Genomic DNA, 21,662 nt, shown 5'->3' with positions numbered 1-21,662 from the left:
GTCAGCAGGTTCCTTTAGGGCGGCCGTATCCTGGGACGGCAGTGCCACCTTTTTTGATAAGCGCGTAAGTGCTTTATCCACCCTAGGGGGTGTTTCCCAACGTGACCTATCCTCTGGCGGGAAAGGGTACGCCATTAGTAATTTTTTTGAAATTACCAATTTTTTATCGGGGGAAGCCCACGCTAGTTCACACACTTCATTCAATTCTTCAGAAGGGGGAAAAACTACTGGTAGTTTTTTCTCCCCAAACATAATACCCTTTTTTGTGGTACCTGGGGTCACCTCAGAAATGTGTAAAACATTTTTCATTGCCTCAATCATATAACGAGTGGCCCTATTGGACATTACATTAGTCTCTTCGTCGTCGACACTGGTATCAGTATCTGTGTCGACATCTGTGTCTGCCATCTGAGGTAGCGGGCGTTTTAGAGCCCCTGATGACTTTTGAGACGTCTGGGCAGGCACGGACTGAGAAGCCAGCTGCCCCGCATTTGGCATGTCGTCAAATTTTTTATGTAAGGAGTCGACACTTTCGCGTAATTCCTTCCACAAGTCCATCCACTCCGGTGTCTGCCCCGCAGGGGGTGACAACACATTTATAGGCACCTGCTCCTCCTCCACATAAGTCTCCTCATCAAACATGTCGACACAGCCGTACCGACACACCGCACACACACAGGGAATGCTCTGACAGAAGACAGGACCCCACAAAGCCCTTTGGGGAGACAGAGAGAGAGTATGCCAGCACACACCAGAGCGCTATATAAATCAGAGATTAACTAAATTATATCCCCTTATAGCTGCTATATGTATATTGCGCCTAAATTTAGTGCCCCCCCCCCTCTCTTTTTTACCCTTTTCTGTAGTGTAGACTGCAGGGGAGAGCCAGGGAGCTTCCTTCCAGCGGAGCTGTGAGGGAGAAATGGCGCCAGTGTGCTGAGGGAGATAGCTCCGCCCCTTTTTCGGCGGACTTTTCTCCTGCTTTTTTATGGATTCTGGCAGGGGTATTTATCACATATATAGCCTCTGGGGCTATATATTGTGATATATTTGCCAGCCAAGGTGTATTTATTGCTTCTCAGGGCGCCCCCCCCCCCCCAGCGCCCTGCACCCTCAGTGACCGGAGCGTGAAGTGTGTATGAGGAGCAATGGCGCACAGCTGCAGTGCTGTGCGCTACCTTGGTGAAGACTGATGTCTTCTGCCGCCGATTTTCCGGATTCTTCTTGCTTCTGGCTCTGTAAGGGGGCCGGCGGCGCGGCTCCGGGACCGAACACCAATGGCCGGTTCCATGCGGTCGATCCCTCTGGAGCTAATGGTGTCCAGTAGCCTAAGAAGCCCAAGCTACCACCAGTTAGGTAGGTTCGCTTCTTCTCCCCTTAGTCCCTCGCTGCAGTGAGTCTGTTGCCAGCAGATCTCACTGTAAAATAAAAAACCTAAAATATACTTTCTCTCTAGGAGCTCAGGAGAGCCCCTAGTGTGCATCCAGCTCAGCCGGGCACAGGATTCTAACTGAAGTCTGGAGGAGGGTCATAGTGGGAGGAGCCAGTGCACACCAGGTAGTCCTAAATCTTTCTTAGCTGTGCCCAGTCTCCTGCGGAGCTGCTATTCCCCATGGTCCTTAAGGAGTCCCCAGCATCCACTAGGACGTCAGAGAAATAAAAATTTGCACCTGTTTCACAGGACGGAAACATTACATATATATGATGAAATGTTCGCACTAGCACTAAATCTATATCCACCTCAAGTGGCGGGAGCTGCTGGGCAACAGAGTAGTCCAGACTCGTAAGAGTATACAAATATATAGATGGATGTGTCCAGAGCAGTGTCACTTTAAGGGGACCTCCACAGCGGCAGGTGTCTGTAAGTTCTTTAGGAACCCCTTTCACCATAGGCTCTGAATACCGGTGGAGTCTATGTCCTCTATACGCGAGTGCAAAGAGATGTACATTTGTGGCTTGTGATCATGTATGGTGGGAATGTGATAGAAATCGGTACTTCTTGCTAGCCTATAAATGCAGGAAGCTAAATGTATAGGATCGTACTTTTATTTCTATATCTGTCAGCTGACTTGGTGAGTAGCAGATGTATTGTATGGATCATTTATATTACGTTATACTAGGTAGTTACATGAATGAGGTCATGCCATTGTTTTCTAATCGTATGTTTAAAAAAAAGTAGGATTCTGGCATTTGGTGATAACTAATGTGCAAGAATTTCAGCATGTATGGCATGGTGTAGTACGAATTTTGGATAAGGGATACTCGACCTGTATGACCTATTCCAGAATGTACATGAAAAATATACAGACCAATGTGGGTCTGTCATATCTGGTAGGGCAGTGTCAACTGTTGTGTGAATCAATGTACATCATATGAATTATCTCGTCAGGATGCTTTTGTTGAAGTCCACATTAAGACCTCTAGGCGTCATGGTTTTAAGAGTGAAAATCCATTTAATTTCTTGTTTGTATAATGTATTAGGATGAATCCTGCCCTCCATTTTTTTGTGTGGTTGTTCTATGGCGATGAAGAATACACTTTGAAGTGTCTGGACACACTGATTGTCGCATCCAACCCTGATGTTTTGCAGGTGTTCGTATAATCTGGCTCTAAATGGTCTGACTGTCCTGCCTGTGTATTCAAGACTGCAATTACATGTAAGAAGGTATAGGACACCTTTTGTCTTGCAAGAGATTCTGTTTTATCTTGAATGTATCATCTGTTGTGGATGAGTGTATTTGTATATTTTCTTCATACTATTTCTGACAGAACACAACTATTCTTGAAAAAGACTGTCAGGCTGAAAGTCATTGCAGGAGACACCTACCACTACTGAGGAGTGCAACCATCGTGCACCCTCTCACAGCCGTTCATACAAGCAGCCTCATCGGCTGGAGAATTCGGTGCTTCCATAAAGTCTCACGAGTGCCAGCCCGTGAGCCAGAACCAGAAAGTCATAGACTGCATCCCCATGTGTGTCTACCGATATGAAAACTGTCTCCGGCAATAGACAAGGCCACCAGACTCCCAAAGGTCTGGACACATGGACATGGTTGAGACACATAAGGGCCAAGGAGCAGACCCAATCAGGAATAATAATTATAACAATAACAAAATACCCACCGTACCAACACAACAGTGAAAGCCAGGCTACACACACCGATCGCACTGGCACCAACGCGTACCGGTAAGGGTAGACTGTTAGCGGGACACCGCCACTCACATCTGCACACTCCAGAGATTTGGACTAAAATCACAACAAGGCCATTTTGCACTCCTGTAAAGAGGACATAGACTCCACCAGTATTAGGAGCCTATGGTGAAAGGGGTTCCTAAAGAACTTCCCGACACCTGCCGCAGTGGAGGTCCACTTGGAGTGACACTGCTCTGACCTTGTGTGTCTCAAATACACATCAAGTTTCAACAGATTGGATAGCACTGTGACTTATCCCCGAGTCAGTTGCTTCAATAAACACTGGTTTTTTACATACTAATCCCCATATGGTCCTTATTCCCTCCACAAAAAAAATAGGATTTTAAATGACCTACCGGTAAATCCTCATCCTCTTCTCGTAGTCCATTGGGGAATCTAGTACGATGGGTATAAACGGGGTCCAAAGGAGCCGGTGCACTTTCAATTTCTTCACTGGGTGTGCTGGCTCCTCCCCTCTATGCCCCCTACCACAGGCAGTTACAGGTAAAACAGTGCCTGAAGGAGAATGAGAGAAGGAACATAACAAGGAGTGGTGAGATTTATATACCAGCACACCACTAACATACAACCAGAAACGGCTGGTAACAACAACAGCAACAGCTGAACAGGCAACCATCATAAAAGAGAACCTGCAGAAAAGTCAACGCACTGAGGCAGGCGCCCAATATCCCTTTTGGACTACGAGAAAAGGATTTACCGGTAGGTAATTAAAATCCTATTTTCTCTAGCATACATAAGGGATATTAGGGAATCTTATACGATGGGGACGTCCCAAAGCTTATAGAACGGGCGGGAACATGCAGAGACTGCTGCAACACCGCCTGCCCAAACTGGGTATCCTCTTGGGCCAGAATATCAAACTTGTAGAACTTCACAAAAGTGTTCTTCCCCGACCATATAGCAGCTCGGCAAAGTTGTAAGGCCGAGACTCCACGGGCAGCCGCCCAGGAAGAACCCACCGATCTTGTAGAGTGGGCCTTCAGAGATTTAGGAACAGGTAAGGCTGCCGACACAAAGGCCTGTTGAATAGTAAGCCTAATCCAATGAGCAATGGACTGCTTTGAAGCAGGACAACCCTGTTTCTGTGCATCAGAGCACGAACAAAGAATCCGTCTTTCTGATCCGAGCCATTCTCTTGATTTTCAAGGCTCGCACAGCATTCAATGCCTCCGGAGGGGCAGAAGCGCCAGAACTGGACGTAAATCACAATAGGCTGATTCAAGTGAAACGCGGAGACAACCTTCATCAGGAACTGCTGCCTAGTGCGGAGTTCCGCTCTGTCCTCGTAAAAGACCAAGTATGGACTTTTACACGACAAGGCCCCCAATTCTGAGACACGTCAAGCAGAAGCCAGGGCTACTACCATCACCGTCTTCCACGTGAGGTACTTGTCTTCTACAGTCATTAGAGGTTCGAACAGGAGGACTGTAGAAATTCCGACACTACAATTAGAACCCAGGGTGCCGTAGGCGGCACAAAAGGAAGTTGGATGTGGAGTAACCCTTGCAAGAAGGTCTGAACTTCTGGCAACACTGCCAATTTCTTCTGGAAGAAAATGGAGAGGGCTGAAATCTGGACCTTAATGGAACCCAGACGTAAGCCCTTATGCACACCAGAAATGAACGTAATGGTAAGAACTTACCGTTGATAACGTGATTTCTCTTATGTCCACAGGTATCCACAGGATAACATTGGGATATTGTCGAGCGACAGCGAAAATGGCACCAACACGGTCACGAGCTTTCTGGCCTCCCAGGATGCATTGGGGCCTCCCCTATATAGTCCCGCCCACTGACTCAGTCAGATCAGTTCTTTCCACAGCGATTTTAGGCAGGAACATTAGGTAGAGACCTGTACAGGCGATAAGAACACACATGCACACCCTTCCATACAAGAAGGAAGAAGTTTTAGTGATTGTCTAGATCCTCAAATCAGATGCGTCAGGGTGGGATCCCTGTGGACATAAGAGAAATCACGTTATCAATGGTAAGTTCTTACCATAACGTTCATTTCTCTGGCTGGGTCCACAGGATTATCCACAGGATAACATTGGGATTCCCAAAGCCATTTTAGTGGTGGGGACGCTCCTGATTGCATAGGAGGACCTTCCGCCCGAAGTCTGCGTCATGAGAGGCAAAAGTGTCCAAGGCATAATGTCTGATGTATGTGTTTATGGAAGACCATGTGGCTGCCCTACATATCTGTTCTGCTGATGCACCCTGTTGTGCTACCCAAGAAGGACCTACCTTACGTGTAGAGTGTGCAGAGACATTAGCCGGAATAGGGAGATCTGCATGAGAATAAGCTTCAGATATTACCATTCGGAGCCATCTCGCCAGCGTCTGTTTACTAGCAGGCCATCCTCTTCTATGGAATCCGTAGAGGATGAAGAGGGAATCTGTTTTCCTGATGGCACTAGTACGATCTATGTAGATTTTTAAAGCCCGGACCACGTCCAGCGACGCTTCTCCCGCAGATAGTCCCGATACCTGAAAGGCTGGGACTACAATCTCTTCATTCAGGTGAAACTTTGACACCACCTTTGGAAGATAACTAGATCTCGTTCTGAGAACTGCTCTGTCTGGGAAAAAAACTTAGGAAAGGAGACTTACAAGATAATGCTCCTAAATCTGACACTTCTGGCTGACGCCATTGCCAGTAAAAAAAGAACTTTAACCGTTAACCACTTAAGATCTGTTCTCTCAAGTGGTTCAAACAAAGGACCCTGGAGAAATGTAAGAACTAAATTCAAATCCCAGGGAGCTGCAGGAGGAACAAATGGAGGTTGAATATGTACTACTCCTTGGAAAAACGTACGCACATCCTGTAGGTCAGCAATCTTCTGCTGAAACCATACAGTCAACGCTAAGACTTGCACCCTCAAGTAAGCAACCTTCAACCCTTTATCCAATCCTGCCTGCAAGAAATCCAAAATCCTAGCTACTTTAAAAGATCTCGGATTGTAATTTTTTCCAGAACACCAATGAATATAGGCTTGCCATATTCTATGATACACAGGTGCCGAAGGCGGCTTTCTTGCTCTAAGCATGGTTTGGATTACTTGCTTTGAAAATCCTTTAGCCTCTAAGATAGAGGTTTCAACAGCCATGCCGTCAAAGACAGGCGATTCAAATGACTGTGACAACAAGGACCCTGCATTAATAGATCTGGACGTTGAGGGAGCAGTATCGGTGCTTCCACAGACATTCTCAACAGATCTGTGTACCAATGCCTTCTTGGCCAAGCTGGAGCTATTAGAATGATTGCTCCTTTTGCCTATTTTATCTTTCTCACTACTCTGGGTAACAGAGATATTGGAGTGAACAGATACGCCAGCTGAAACCTCCATTCTACTGACAGTGCGTCTACCAGAACCGCTTCTGGGTCCCTTGTTCTTGATCTGTACATCGGAACTTTGTTGTTTAGACGAGACGCCATAAGGTCTATCTCCGGTAGACCCCATCTGTTCACCAGTGTCTGAAACACTTCTGGGTGTAGTGCCCATTTGGTTTCCTGAATGGTGTGCCAACTGAGAAAATCTGCTTACCAGTTTAGTACACCCGGGACAAATACTGCTGACAATGCCGGGAGATGGAGTTCTGCCCATTGTAGAATGGGAGTTACTTCTTCCATCAGACTCCTGCTGTGAGTTCCTCCTTGATGATTGAGGTATGCTACTGCCGTCGCATTGTCTGAGCGGATCTGGACTGGTCTTCCTTGTAGATTGTCCTTTGCCTGAACCAGAGCCAAGTAAATGGCTCTTATTTCTAACAGATTTATCGGCAGGCGACTTTCCCTTGCGATCCATTTTCCCTGGAACCATAGGCTTCCGAGTACCGCCCCCCAGCCTTGCAGGCTGGCATCTGTTGTCAGGACTTGCCACTCTTTTATCCAAAAGGGTCTCCCCTTGTTTAAATGGTCTGTCTGTAGCCACCATGCTAGAGACCTTTTTACATTTACTGGAATCTTTATCATCTGCTTCTTTATCGTTTGATGACTTCCGTTCCATTTGGTCAAAATGAGATGCTGCAACGGTCTGGAGTGGAATTGCGCATATTCCACCATATCGAACGTTGATACCATCAGACCCAACAGTCGCATTGCTACATGGACTGACATTGTCTGGGCCTGCAACGCTTCCTGAGCCATGACCTGCACCTTGACTATTTTTTTCTCTGGTAAGAGAACTCTCTGTAGGTCTGAATCCAATATGGCTCCCAAATGAACCATCCGCTGTGATGGATTCAGGGATGACTTCTCCCAATTTATGAGCCACCCGTGTCTCTGTAAACAAACTATCGTCTGTTGAAGATGGCTCAACCGTAAATCTTGCGACTGTGCTAAGATTAACAGGTCGTCGAGGTATGGGAATATTCTTATCCCCTGTTTGCGCAGACAAGCTGCCATAAACACCATGATCTTGGTAAACACCCTGGGTGCTGTAGCTAGCCCGAAAGGCAGAGCTTGGAACTGGAAATGTTCCTGGAGGATGGCAAACCTGAGGTAACACTGATGTGACAGTGCTATAGGCACATGTAGGTAAGCATCCCGTACATCCAGAGATACCATGTAATCTCCCGGTTCCATAGCCAGCATTATGGAGCATAGCGTCTCCATGTGGAACTTCGGGATCCATATGTATCTGTTCAACATTTTCAGATTTAGAATTGGTCGATATGACCCATTTGGTTTCTGGATTAGAAATAGATTGGAGTAAAACCCCTGTCCCCTTTGTGATGGAGGTACTGGGACAATCACACCTGACTGCAGTAATTTTTGGACTGCTTCTTGCAGGGCATTGGCCTTCGACTCTATACGAGACGGGCTGGTGCAAAAAAAACCTTTGAGGAGGCTGCCACCTGAATGGGAACCCATACCCCCTGAGATACTACCTTCTGCACCCAAGCATCTGCTGTTGACTGTTGCCAAATGTGTGCAAAAAGAAGGAGTCTGCCCCCAACCCTGGAATCCTCCAGGCGGAGGCCAGTCTCTTCAGGCTGAGGGTTTCTGTTCAGGTTTGGAAGCTGGCTTTTTGCTAGCCCACTGCTTCCTACCCCTGGCTTTAAACTGGGGTTGTTTAGGCTCCTCTTGTGCTTTCGCTTTGCTTTGCCAACGAAAGGAGCGAAATTTTAAACCCTTGGACTTAGGGTTATAGGTAGCCGGAAATCTGACCTTTTTCGATTCAGCCTCTGATTCTAGGATATCCGATAACGGTTTTCCAAATAATATATTACCTACAAAAGGCAATGCTTCCAATTCCTTCTTGGATTCCGCATCTGCCTTCCAGGTACGTAGCCAGACTGCTCTGCGAGCGACTACTGACAAGGCTGAAGCTTTAGAAGCAACTGTACCTATATCAATTGCTGCTTCTTCCAAATACTGGGCAGATTGTCTTAAACGGCAAAAACGATCCACTTGCTCCCTAGTAGGAGAAGGGATGTCATTCTCTAGTTCCTCTATCCATTCGCCCATTGCCTTTGCTACCCAGGCCGAAGCCATAGCAGGTCTTACCCACTGCTCCTACTAGAGAAAATATATTTTTCAAAAGGCCATCTACCCTTCTGTCTGTGACATCATTTAGTGAGGTAGATGACAGTGGTAAAGCAGATTTATGCACGAGTCGCAGAACATGTGCATCTACTTTCGGAGGAACTTCTCTTTTTGAACAATCCACAGCTGGAAATGGATAATAAGAATCCCATCTTTTAGGAATCTTATACTTTTTACTGGGCGCCGCCCAAGACTCATCCATCATTTCCGTCAGCTCATCTGACGCTGGGAATACAGCTTTCACTGCCTTTTTCGTTTAAATACAGGTGCTTTAGTTTTTAACACTGTCTTGGCTGGCTCTTCTAACGAGAGAACAGCCTTTACAGCATTAATAAGTTCAGCAACATCATCTGAACTAAAACTCTGCGACTGATCATCATACGGAGTCGAGTCTACTGTATCATCATCTGTTGTATCATCTTGTGTAGTCTGCCACATAGACATATCTGTCTTAGTCTTATCTGTCTCTTGGTTGCTAGTAGAGGCTACTGGAACCAGGCCATAGGAAGGGAGCTGCATGTATGGGTTCATAGTGTAACCTAACCCCTGAGGTGGTGCTACTGGAGCCAACTTGTCCACAATAGACGACAGAGTCTTTGCAAACATATTCCATGGTGGCTCTGTTGGTGGTTGAACCAACTCCTGTCTTTTACTTCGCTGAAAAGCGAAACAGTTTGCACACAAACCCTCATAAGTGACCAATTGATTCATATCAATTACCCCTGACTTACAAGATAAGCATGTTAGGGCTATGGGAGTGCTTGACAAATTCTCCTCATCACTTTTGCCGCTCACAGACATTTTATCTGATATTGACTACACAATTTTGTGACTGAAAAACACCCTATAATCAGTATATAGAGGTGAAATCAATCTGACCACAGTGCACCTGATTTGAGGGTCAGAACAGGACTGACATTACACAGAAAAGTCAGCACGCACACTAGCAGTCAGTCACATGTTAAAGCATTAGACATTGTCATATGAGAATACAACCTCCATAATAACTTATACATACTGTAAGTAGGAAAATTGTACTTCTGTTTAACTGGTTCTTTTTTCAACATAACATGCAGAAAATACAGTAATATACAGGTCTCATATGCAATAGGTACTAAAAATTAACAATGCATACTAAGAAGTAGAAGGATTTTTTAGTACTGTATACCCTGCCTCCGGAGAGCGGGATACAGGGAGACTCACCACACTTCCATATCCAAGCAAAGACGCTCGTAAGACGCTGAGTGGATTCAGACGCTACTGATGTACACTGCCGCTCTTGATAACTGATAACGGACACGGACGCTCACTGACGGACACGGACGCTGAGCGATTTCCACGTGTATGCAGACGCTAAGGCCTGCGACTCGGTCTGGCGGGCTTTATCTCCAGTGTACACAACCGCAGCGTCTAAGCTGCGACCGAGTACCCTCGTGGTAGCGTCTGAGCCGGAAGTGAGGTCATTCAGTTCATGAAACGAGAGACACGCGGGAACTGGCCATGAACTCGGAGGAGGGACGCCAGGAGAGAGTCTGAAACCCCCTGTTGACTTAAACTACCAGGATCGCGGCCTCACCTAGTCCTGGCACCTATGATCCCCAGAGCGTAGCGCTGTCACACCGGGATGTTCGGCGCATCAACACACTGTTTATAGTCTCCACCAAATCAGTGTAGCTGTGTCCTGACCCCTCTAGTAAGAGGAAGTCCATAGACTCAACGTCTCGTCATGCTCCGGCCACAGCCTGGTTACGTCTGCTGGACCTGCTAGAACATCCTACACAGACGCCCGTCGAGACAGCACTCCTGGTGGGGAGTTGTTGGAGCGACTCTTTCTAATATGCGTTTAAGACGCTGTTCAGAGAAGTCGCTCAAAAAACCAAAAACAGTAAGTCTATAAAAATAAATTAATGAAAACTTAAGGCTGCTTTCACAGCAGCCCTGTGACCATGCGGCTTCCTGCCGCACCAAGCAAAAAACGGATCTGACTGAGTCAGTGGGCGGGACTATATAGGGGAGGCCCCAATGCATCCTGGGAGGCCAGAAAGCTTGTGACCGTGTTGGTGCCATTTTCGCTGTCGCTCGGCAATATCCCAATGTTATCCTGTGGATAATCCTGTGGACCCAGCCAGAGAAATGTCCCTTGAACTTAGCAGGCAGATACGTGCGTTCCTCGCACCAAGAGACATCTCCTCCAGATATGATGATAGTGTTTTGACGTCACAGGTTTCCTGGCCTGAACCATGGTAGCAATAACCTTCTTGGAAAGGCCCTTGTGAGCTAGGATGTTCCGCTCAACCTCCATGCCCTCAAACAAAGTCGCCATAAGTCCAGGTAGACGAACGGTCCTTGTTGAAGAAGATCTCTTCGTAGTGGTAGAGGCCAAGGGTCTTCGACGGACATGCCCAGAAGATCCGCGTACCATGCCCCCCGAGGCCAATCCGGGGCAATTAGAATTGCCTGGACTCCCTGATTTCTGATGCGCTTGAGCACCCTTGGGAGCAACGGAATCGGAGGAAACAGGTAGACCATCCGGTAAGGCCAAGGCAACGTCAGTGCATCTACTGCCCTCGCCTGAGGGTCCCTGGTTCGTAAACAATACCACTGAAGCTTCTTGTTGAGACGAGAAGCCATCATCTGTATTTGCGGGCAGCCCCACCGGTTGATGACCTGCTGGAACACCTGCTGGTGGAGTCCCCACTCTCCCGGGTTTATATTGTGACGACTCAGGAAATCCGCTTCCCAGTTGACCATACCCGGAATGAAGATTGCGGACATTGCTCTTGCATTTCTTTCCGCCCAGAGGAGTATCTTCGACACCTCTCGCATGCATGCCCTGCTTTTTAGCCCTCCTTGTCGACTGATGTACGCCACTGACGTGGCGTTGTCCGACTGCACCTGGATTACGTGATCCTCGAGCAGAGGAGAGGCCTGAAGCAGAGCATTGTAGATCGCCCGAAGTTCCAGAATGTTTATCGGAAGAAGGCTTTCGTGGGCTGACCACCTGCCCTGGAACTGCACCTCTTGGGTGACCGCTCCCTATCCTCGTAGACTCGCATCTGTTGTGAGGAGGGTCCAATCCTGAATTCCGAAACTCCGGCCCTCCAGTAGATTGGAGGACTGCAGCCACCACAGGAGGGAAATTGTGGCCTGAGGCGACGGCTGTATCATCCGGTGCATCTAAAGATGTGAACCGGATCATTTGCTCAGGAGATCCAGCTGAAAAGTTCTTGCATGGAACCTGCCATATTGGATCGCCTCGTAGGAGGCGATCATCATCCCCAACAATCTTATGCAAAGCTGGATGGACACTCGAGCAGGTCGCAGTACTATGCGGACCATCTCCTGAAGTGATCTCGCCTTGTTTTCTGGTAGCAACACCTTCTGGGCCACAGTAGGTGGCCTGATGAGGCGGCCAAATCCGAATATGGGAGGTAGGCATCCTTGATATCCAAGGAGACCATGAATTCCTGTTCTTCCAGGCCCGCAATCTCTGGTTGCGGGGATTCCATTTAGAACTCGAACACCTTGAAAACAAGAATAAGTGAACACATTCGGAACATCAAGAAGGGGTTAGAAGAACATAACCTATCAAAACATTTTAAGGACCACCACAACAGCGACCCCCTATCACTCAAATTCATAGGGATTCAGGAGGTACACCCTAACTGGAGGGGAGGAGACTATAATACAAAGATCAATACCATAGAATTAAGATGGATGTACGAACTAAAGACACTAGCCACAATGGGACTAAATCGTGACAATGAAGTCAAATCACTAATATGCAAAAAGTAAAAAATAAAGAAAACTTAATGTAAAACTGGGGAGCAAAGCGCATCTTTGTGTCCATAATGAACCTTACAAGTATGGACCTTGTGTCCATAAAGAACCTTACAAATAGGAACCCTGTTTTGCACTGCACTCCAGTGTAAAACAACTACTTACCTATACTTGTATACAGGTATATGTATCTACTATACCTTTATACATATACATGTATCAAAATAACTCTGATCCAGATTCTAAACATAGAATCCAACCCTCATGTCACACACACCAACTAATCAACCATTCATACAATAGAAACCTTTCCTATTAGTGTTTAAAATGAATACTTGCATATAATCAATTTAATACTTTCTTTTGTACAAATGCCACTACCAGACAAGGTTAACCTGCACATGAAACCTACAGAAAGCAATTTCTGCAACAGTGACATCACCACATTGGTCAGGAACATGGAGACCAATGACGAGCAGGAATCCTAACCACATGACCTATGAGGTCACAAGAAGTTCCTATAAAAACCTGCACAATACCATTCCAAGCATCCACTACTCCCAGAGGAAGGCCCTAGAGGCTGAAACGCGTTGGAGCTTTAACACTGCAAATCTAAAACTAAAACACACAAGACTGAACTAAGCGCTAACTACGAAGCAGAGACCCGGTCACGTGATCGGGGAACCCGGAAGCCAACTACGCTGCCTAGCAACAGACGGAAGACCAGGAGAAGAATCCGGTGACGGAGTGCGGCGGGGAAACGAGAGAATAGAAGGTGAGTCTCCGTATACGGCGGGTGTCACTCGTGAAGCTGCTCCGTAGAGCGCTGACCGAGTTTCCCCCTCACCCTAGACAGGTCAGCCTCTCGAACCCTCGAGCTCCCAGGCGTGTCTGTACCAGGGCACACCATGGGAAGCTGAGACTAGAGAAAAAGACCAAGTCCGGAGCAACCTTACTTTATTCCGGTTAACCCTAAACACTCCCTCCGTGAAGACAACACAAGACTGCATTTTGTTTATATAGACTTTTTCCCCGGATTTGACACAGAATCTGAACTTCACCAAAAGACTGTCAGCAGCTGTGCGGGACGCCGCAGGCTGCAGCACATACCTAATGAACTTAGAGACTAAGAGTTTTGTGACCAAACAACTCTTCTACTTATCATTTTTCCATATACCTAACCTTATATTAGCAACTAATAAAACTCATCATTTCTATTATTAACCAACTGTTTATGGACAGTTATTGAGAAACTTACTATGATTTATCTGTGAAACCATACACCATATAAGAGTAATCACCATATCACGTATATTTGGTTATAAACAACCCAAGGGTACCCACAGACAACATTATCTTTACCTAGACAAACAAAACTAGTAGCTAGGACTGAGCGCTACACTACGATTTAAATATTTCAAATAATGATTCAAGGATTTTAGATTCAAAATGGGTCTTACCGAACCATCCGGTTTCGGCACCACAAAGAGGTTGGAGTAAAACCCCGTGCAGAGTTGCAAAATTGGTCCTGGAACAATGATGGTACTGGACCAACTTTTGGATAGCCTGTTGCAATGTAACTTGCATATCCTCCAAAGCCGATAAGCTTGATTTGAAAAATTGTTGGGGAGGAGTACTGTCTAACTCCAGCTTGTAACCTTGAGAAACGAGATTTCTGACCCAGGTATCCTGAAAGGAAGTCTCCCAGACGCGGCTGAAGTGAAGCAGTCGAGCTCCCACCTCGAGATTCCCTTGGGGTGGGTGTGCACGTCATGCTGAGGCCTTAAAAGGTAGCAGAAGCGGTGGACTGGCCCCAAGAGTTGGTGCTTGCAGGCTTTCTGGACTTACCTCTGGTGCCTCTAGTCGCATTGGAGGCACCTCTGGCCTTAGATCGAAATCTGTTAGACAGAAAGGACTGGACAGACTGCCCCGGATAGGAGCGTCTTGCCGGCGGGGCCCCTGATGGGAGAAACGTGGATTTCCCAGCCATAACTTTGGAAATCCAGGTATCCAAGTCAACCCCAAAGAGCCATTCCCCAGGAAAGGGGAGGGATTCTACACTACGTTTGGATTCTGGTCCGCAATCCACTGATGCAACCAGAAGGCCCTGCACGTCGACACTGCCATGGCAGAAGTTCTAGCATTAATGTTCTCCATCTCCTTGAGCGAATTACAGAGGACACGTGTAGTGTCCTGAATGTGTTTTAGGAGGGTCACCATAGTGACCAAGGGCATATCCCCCGAGAGGCCTCCCGGAATTTGAGTGGCCCAGGAATGAATGGCATGGGTCATCCAGCAACCCGCAATGACCGGCCTTTGCGAGACACCTGCTGCCATGTAAATAGATGTGAGTGTAGTCTATCTTCCTATCCCCAGGATCCTTCATGGTAAAGGAGCTCGAGGTAGGCAGCACCGCCTTTTTGGACAGGTGAGAGATTGATACATCCACCCCAGGGGGTTCCTCCCAAAATGTCCTACCTTCACGAGCAAATGGGAAAGTGCACAAAAATTTTTTTGGACACTTGGAATTTTTTGTCTGGATTTTTTCAGGCCAGCTTGAATAGGTCATCTAACGCTGTAGAGTCAGGGAAAATGACATTAGGCTTGTTTGAATAAAGTAAAAAGAACTGCTGTGATGCAGCGTCCTCTAGAGAGAGCTTTAACACGTCCCTTATAGCCAGAATTAGGGGTTCAATACCCTGAGCAGAATCAGGATCCCCACTAATGGGATCCAAGTCATCCCCATCCTCCTGTATATCATCTGTATCAGAGAGTAGAGCAGGTAACCCACGCTTCTGTGGACCTGCATATGAGAGGGGAAGCTGTGCTGCATCTGCCCTAGCAGCTAAATCTGCAACAGCTTGTTGCAGTAGCCGAGTCTTCTGCACATTAGCAGTGAGCTGGGATGACATAACTGACATCATGGTTTTAAGAGACCCTAACCAGTGGGGCTCTAGACCCTCTCCCCCCAGCCCCTTCACTGATTTGTGAAGATTGGCTGCATTGTTCACAGGAAACCGAATCAGTAGATAATGGAGAGAATCTAGTGTGACATACACTGCGCAGCTTGGGTTTACCCATGTTTCACAGTAAGTACAATAACCTACACATACAAACAGACAGTTATATTGCAAGCCTGTCCTACTGTATGTGAGAAGACCCAGAGAAAGAATGACACCAGCACACCCTGATCTGTACAGCCCCACTGAGGCGGTCAGCTCACTATATTACAGTAAACACTAAACAATTGCTGTCCTAAAGAGGACCCAGATAGTGTACACAAGTGGCTCTCCCCCTTTGCTACAACCTGTACCAGATATCCAGCGTGGCTGAGGACTCAGGAAGCGCTGTGTGTTCTGAGAATGGCTGCAGTAAGCAGAGGAAGGCGCCAAAACGCCTCAGGTCCCGCTCTGATGTAGCACCGAACCCTATAGTGGCGCCGGAGTCTCCTTACAGCTAAAAACAAAAAACTAAAAACATTCACAAGTGCTAGTTCTAGCGGTTTTGTGCCAGTCTACACGGGGGATCTTAGCGGGACCCCCGGGAGGGTCCCGTACGCCGCACCCGTTGTCAGCCGCGCTTGAACCATGGGACCCCCCTAGCAGGGCCCATGGTGTGTACTCACCACCAATGTCACCTTCAGGCAGTGTTAGGGGTGTGCGGCGTGCTGTGGCTGTGACAGCCAAGGCGCAGTGCCCCGCTGGAACAACCACCCTTCAGGATGGTGGTTTTGCAGCGAGGAAGCGGCTCTGCACCTCATAAGGTTGGTGAGCCCCCCCCCCCCCCCCCCCCAACTCCCACGGTGCAGGTATGCTGTTGCCCAAACATCACACCGAAAATAAAATATAAAAAAGAAAATGAAGAAAACTCTGGAGCTCAGGGAGGTGCACTCTCTCCTGAGGCCACTGTTTTCTAAACTGCCTGTGGGAGGGGGCATAGAGGGGAGGAGCCAGCACACCCAGTTGAAGAAATTTAAAGTGCACAGGCTCCTTTGGACCCCGTCTAAACCCATCGTACTAGATTTCCCAATATCCCTTATGGATGCTAGAGAGAAACATCATATACCTATTTATATCTATATCAGTACTCCCACTGATACCTACCCCAGCACCCCACCCCCCAACACAATCTTCTAACTCAGGGCATACGCACAGGTACATGAAGACATATGTATGTACACATACACACACACACACACACACACACACACTCTATACATTTAGGTGAGAGCTGGATACATCCATCTATATATAAGCATTACAAATGGCAAAGTTATTTCACAAAAGTTGTTCCACTGCAAGAACAGAGCCAAAAAAGCGTGCTCACATCACAGCATGCGTGGCAAATTGGAAAATTCTGAGCATAATCCTGGTTAGATAAGAGAATGAATCTCATTTCTCACCTGAACCCACACGTGCTCTGGAGAGGGTAGGAGAGTCCAACTTGTGTGCAGGAACAGTTAAATAATTTGTCACCTGGAACAAACATGACACAAACAATTATTTCAGCCAGTTCTGCCACTTAATTGTGGTCATATTAAATATTATACAATTAAAAGCTAGCCAATACATTTAACACACTGAATGGAATGAAACTGTTAGAGGATATACAGTAGGGGGGCGAGTGTATTTATACAACCTTTACCAGGTGCAGAAACAAATATGTATTTAGCCCTTACCTTATGGTCCATCTGATTAACTTTTTGTCTTCTTAGTAACATCTGGTTCCAGGCATCTTCATATGGGTCAGCAACCAATGTATGCCGGTTGTATGAACGGAGCTGGATAGAAGTAGTACCACACATTAGGCATTATAAAGAGGTTGCAGTGCAGAGGGAAAACACAAATAAGAAAAAAAAAAAAAACAACAAACAAAAAACAGAGCCACCAAGCCACAGAAACACACTTGGTATTAAGATTTAATTTAAATATGTAAAAGGAAGATTACAGAGATCACTTAAATAAACTCACTCTTTGACGTGTCTTTTGCAAGTTAGTGCGTAGAATCTTCCGGATTTCTTCCTCTTTCCCCTTAGACAGGTTTGGAATAATCCTGTCTAATGACTTATGTTTAGGCTGAATATTTCTGCAGAAAGTAGGACATCATTCACATGTCTGGAGTGTAATGGTAATCCCAAAACCACAAGCTCTGTTTACAGAATGCTCCTATTCCCTCCTGATCAACTTTGTTTGGTTTGATAAAACATTTAAAATATTACCCCACTTAAAAACAAAAGTAGTTTCAATTCCACTTAAGAGTTATGGGATGCTGCAATGTTTTATAATCAATAGGCCCTTATATTAACATTGCTTTTACCTAAAGGTGTACCTGGCAACAATGGAGGTGGCCACTTTTTAGATAGAACATTCAGAACATTGTAACTTCACTTTACTTGGAAGTTGGAACACACCTTTGATGTCACTAAAATATCATTAGGCAGATTCAATTAAATGTTGCCAATTTTGGGAGAGAAACCTTGCTTTTTTTGCTTGCATCACTATGGGGTTCAAGCAGAAACAAGTGAAGTTATCCTGCACAGATAACCTGTGTTACAGCATACAAGATTCTGCAGCAGGGAGAATGCAATGTGCTATCAGAAACCCTTAATAAATGTGCCAACAGTTTCCAAAATCCCACACTTACTGCATGGACACAGTAGATACAGTAGATGGGATCTTTCCAATGCCTCCACTCTCTACCAGTTCAATTGCCTGTTTCATCTCCATTTTATGATAGAAAGCAATGAGCTGAGGCTCCGTGGACCTCTCCCCTGCAATAAGGCACTTCTTCACGTAAGTTTTATTGAAACGGTTCAACCTGTATGGAGAAAGATTATATTATCCATTGCTTACCAGGGACTACCTTAAATCTGTAGCTTTAATAATCAAGCCAGCCTCCCACGTCTCCTTTCTTCTCTTATTGTTCCATCCCACATGTATTTACATTTGATATGTCACAATTCAGATTCTACACTTTATGCAATTTCATTAAAATTATAAAAAGATATGTTTTAAACCCTATAAAGATGTAATATTCTAACTTTGAGATTTTGGACTTGGGGTTTTCTTAATCTGCAACCCACAATCATCAAAATTATAACAAATAAAGGCTTGAAATATCTCACTTTGCATGTAATGAGTCTATATAATATATTAGTTTCACCTTTTAAGTTGAATTACCTGAAATAAATGAACTATTGCATGATATTCTAATTTTCTGAGTTTCACCTGTATACCATACCTTGTAGGCCTCATTACACAAAACAGGAGCATTCCCTGAGGTGTTCCCAATGATTACCAGCCAATCATCTGAGCATGGAGTACAAATCTGCATCCTGTCCTTCAGTCAAACCTTAATCCATTCCACTACCTGAATCCAAGAACTTCCATTTCTGGTTTCATTTATTATATATGTTATCATATATTAAATGCCTTGCCAATATCTAAATATATTTTGATCTACTCATCTAGATTCAAACTATAAATAAAATATACTAGATGATATGATCCCTCTGCACCAAATCTTAAAAAGAATATACATATTATATTACCTGTCACTTCATGCTCCACTGAGACAGGACCCACTGAAGTGATCAATGACCTACTTCCAGCAAAGTCTAAGGTTAACTTATCCTATACTGCATTTAAAAAAGATGAATCACCCTCTTTACTCAATTGGACTTTTACCGTTCTTCCCTGATTCACTTCCTATAGTGTCTCTAACACTGGCAACATACCCTCAAATCCCACAAGTCTCTGCTCTTGGCCCTCTGCTTTTCTCACTGTACACTTCTACACTTGGAGAACTAATTTGTTCATTCTGCTAATGATCTCCAGACCTCTCCCACTTTTGCATTTCATGTTATCAACCATTTCTTTGCAATCTCCACCTGTATGCTGCAATGCTACCCAACGCTTAATTAGTCCAAAACAGAGCTGATCTTCTCTCCTTCCAGAGTCACCACATCCCCTCAAGTTTCCCTCAGCATCTATAATACACCATTTTTCTCAGTCTATCAAATCCGTTGCCTTGTTGTCACTTATTCCTCACATCTAGTCTCACACTCAGTGCTGTTGACAATACCTTGTCATCATACACTTTTGTCTTATGCAAGATGCTACCAAAAATAGGATTTTGGTACCTACCGGTAAATCCTTTTCTCTTAGTCCGTAGAGGATGCTGGGGACTCCAAAAGGACCATGGGGTATAGACTGATCCGCAGGAGCTTGGGCACACTATAAAGACTTAAACTGGGTGTGAACCGGCTCCTCCCTCTATGCCCCTCCCCCAGACCTCAGTTAGAAAACTGTGCCCAGGAGAGATGGACATTTCGAGGAAAGAATTTATCGTTATAAACACGGTGAGTGTCATACCAGCTCACACCTCAAACACACCGTAGAGCGTGGCAGTCAGTAGAAAACCAGCCAACGGCAGGAACAAAACACAGCCAGATGCTGAGAGAAAATGTAACACAACCGTGTGTCCACAGAAACAAAAATTAGACCCCGCATGCCTTGGCATGAACAACGGCAGCAACCGCCTGACAGAGAGGACACACCACCAGGGTGTAACCAAAAGCAATAACTGCAGACACAGTACGCCATGGGACGGGCGCCCAGCATCCTCTACGGACTAAGAGAAAAGGATTTACCGGTAGGTACCAAAATCCTATTTTCTCATACGTCCTATAGGATGCCGGGACTCCAAAACGACCATGGGGTTTATACCAAAGCTCCAAAACGGGCGGGAGAGTGCGAACGACTCTGCAGCACCGAATGAGCAGACAAAGGTCCCCAAAAAACAGGGCATCAAACTTGTAGAGCATAGCCAAAGCGTTTGATCCCTACCCAGAATCCGCTTGGCAAAGTTGAACCGCCGAGACTCCTCGGGCATCCGCCCAAGAAGAGCTCATCTTTCCATTAGAATGGGCTTCCACCAACTTCAGTAACAGCAATCCAGCCGTAGAACGAACATGCCAAACCGCATCACAGATTCAGCGTGTAACAGACTGCAGAACGCAGTCTCCCAAACTATGTTGGGAACATACCAGACAAACAGAGCCTCTGTATCTCCAAACTGAGCCAAAATTGGCGACCTACATACTCCCATCCCTGGCTAGATCAAGGGAATTGGAATCAGGTAATGCCTAATTAACCACCGGCATCAAAATAGGCCGATTTCTGCGAAACCCAGAAACCACTCTTGGTAGAACTACCAACCGAGTACTCAATTCCTCTCTATCCACCTGAAAGATCAAACAAGGCACTTGTGAGACAAAACCACCACTTCCGACACCCGCCTTGCGGACATCAAAGTCAATAGCATGACCACTTTCCAAGAGAGAAAACTTGTAAAGAAACTTATTAGGCTTGCATCCACACCGGCTAGTAAAATATGGATAAGCACGACCTAGCTGAAAGTCTGCCACAGAAGCCTTCCTGGATACACACCAAGACACATAACAACTACAACTACGGTGGTAACGCTTTACCGTTAGTTCTCTCCTAGCCTGAAGATTTGAATAAACGACTTCACTGGGAACACCCGTTCGGCTTAGGATATGGCATTCAATCGCCCTGCCGTCAGACGCAGCCGCGGTAAGACATGATACACGCCCTGAACTTGTTGTAACATAACCTCACGTAGAGGAAGAGGGCAGTAATCTTCCATGAGTAAACCATGAAAAACTGGATAGCCAACCCTCGCTGGCTAGACCGGATTCAAGAGGATCCCCGGAACCTTTGATTCTCTTACGCTTACCATCGTCCGAAAAGTGAAAGCGGAGAGGCCACAGAGACCGCTAAAAACACCCACGGTGTCACGAGGATGGCCACTGCTATATCTTGAGTGTCCCTTGACCTGGAACAAACTCCCTGAGGTTTCTCGTTGAGGCGAGACGCCAACATGTCCAATTGCGACACTCCTCAAAGACTTGGCACATCTGGGCAAGCTTCTCGATGACTGAATTTTTCCGGCTGGATATCGCGTCAGAGGAAATCTATTTCACCGTCATTTACCTCCGGGACTAAGACTGCTAACATAGCGTTTACCAGACGTCCCACTCAACTGCAAACTGTGCATCTTCCGCCATTGCCGTTTTGCTCCTCGTTCCGCCATA

The 21,662-nt window shown here is 46.1% G+C and overlaps 1 protein-coding gene across 1 annotated transcript in view; it reads right to left on the bottom strand.

The window, feature by feature from the left end:
• The window catches only part of SLC9A1 (solute carrier family 9 member A1), a 148,691-nt gene that overhangs the window by 6,098 nt on the left and 120,931 nt on the right, over positions 1-21,662 (bottom strand). The window contains exons 8-11 of the mRNA XM_063954704.1: positions 18,188-18,361; positions 17,515-17,629; positions 17,223-17,324; positions 16,947-17,019 (exon numbers count right to left, since the gene is read on the bottom strand). Of these exons, the coding sequence (XP_063810774.1) occupies positions 16,947-17,019; positions 17,223-17,324; positions 17,515-17,629; positions 18,188-18,361 (464 nt within the window). The remainder of the gene's footprint in view (positions 1-16,946; positions 17,020-17,222; positions 17,325-17,514; positions 17,630-18,187; positions 18,362-21,662) is intronic.

The sequence above is a fragment of the Pseudophryne corroboree genome, chromosome 2, assembly GCF_028390025.1.
Source record: "Pseudophryne corroboree isolate aPseCor3 chromosome 2, aPseCor3.hap2, whole genome shotgun sequence".
Lineage (NCBI taxonomy): Eukaryota > Metazoa > Chordata > Amphibia > Anura > Myobatrachidae > Pseudophryne > Pseudophryne corroboree.
Note: the sequence above shows the minus strand (reverse complement) of the source record. Positions and strands in the feature narration are given on the sequence as shown.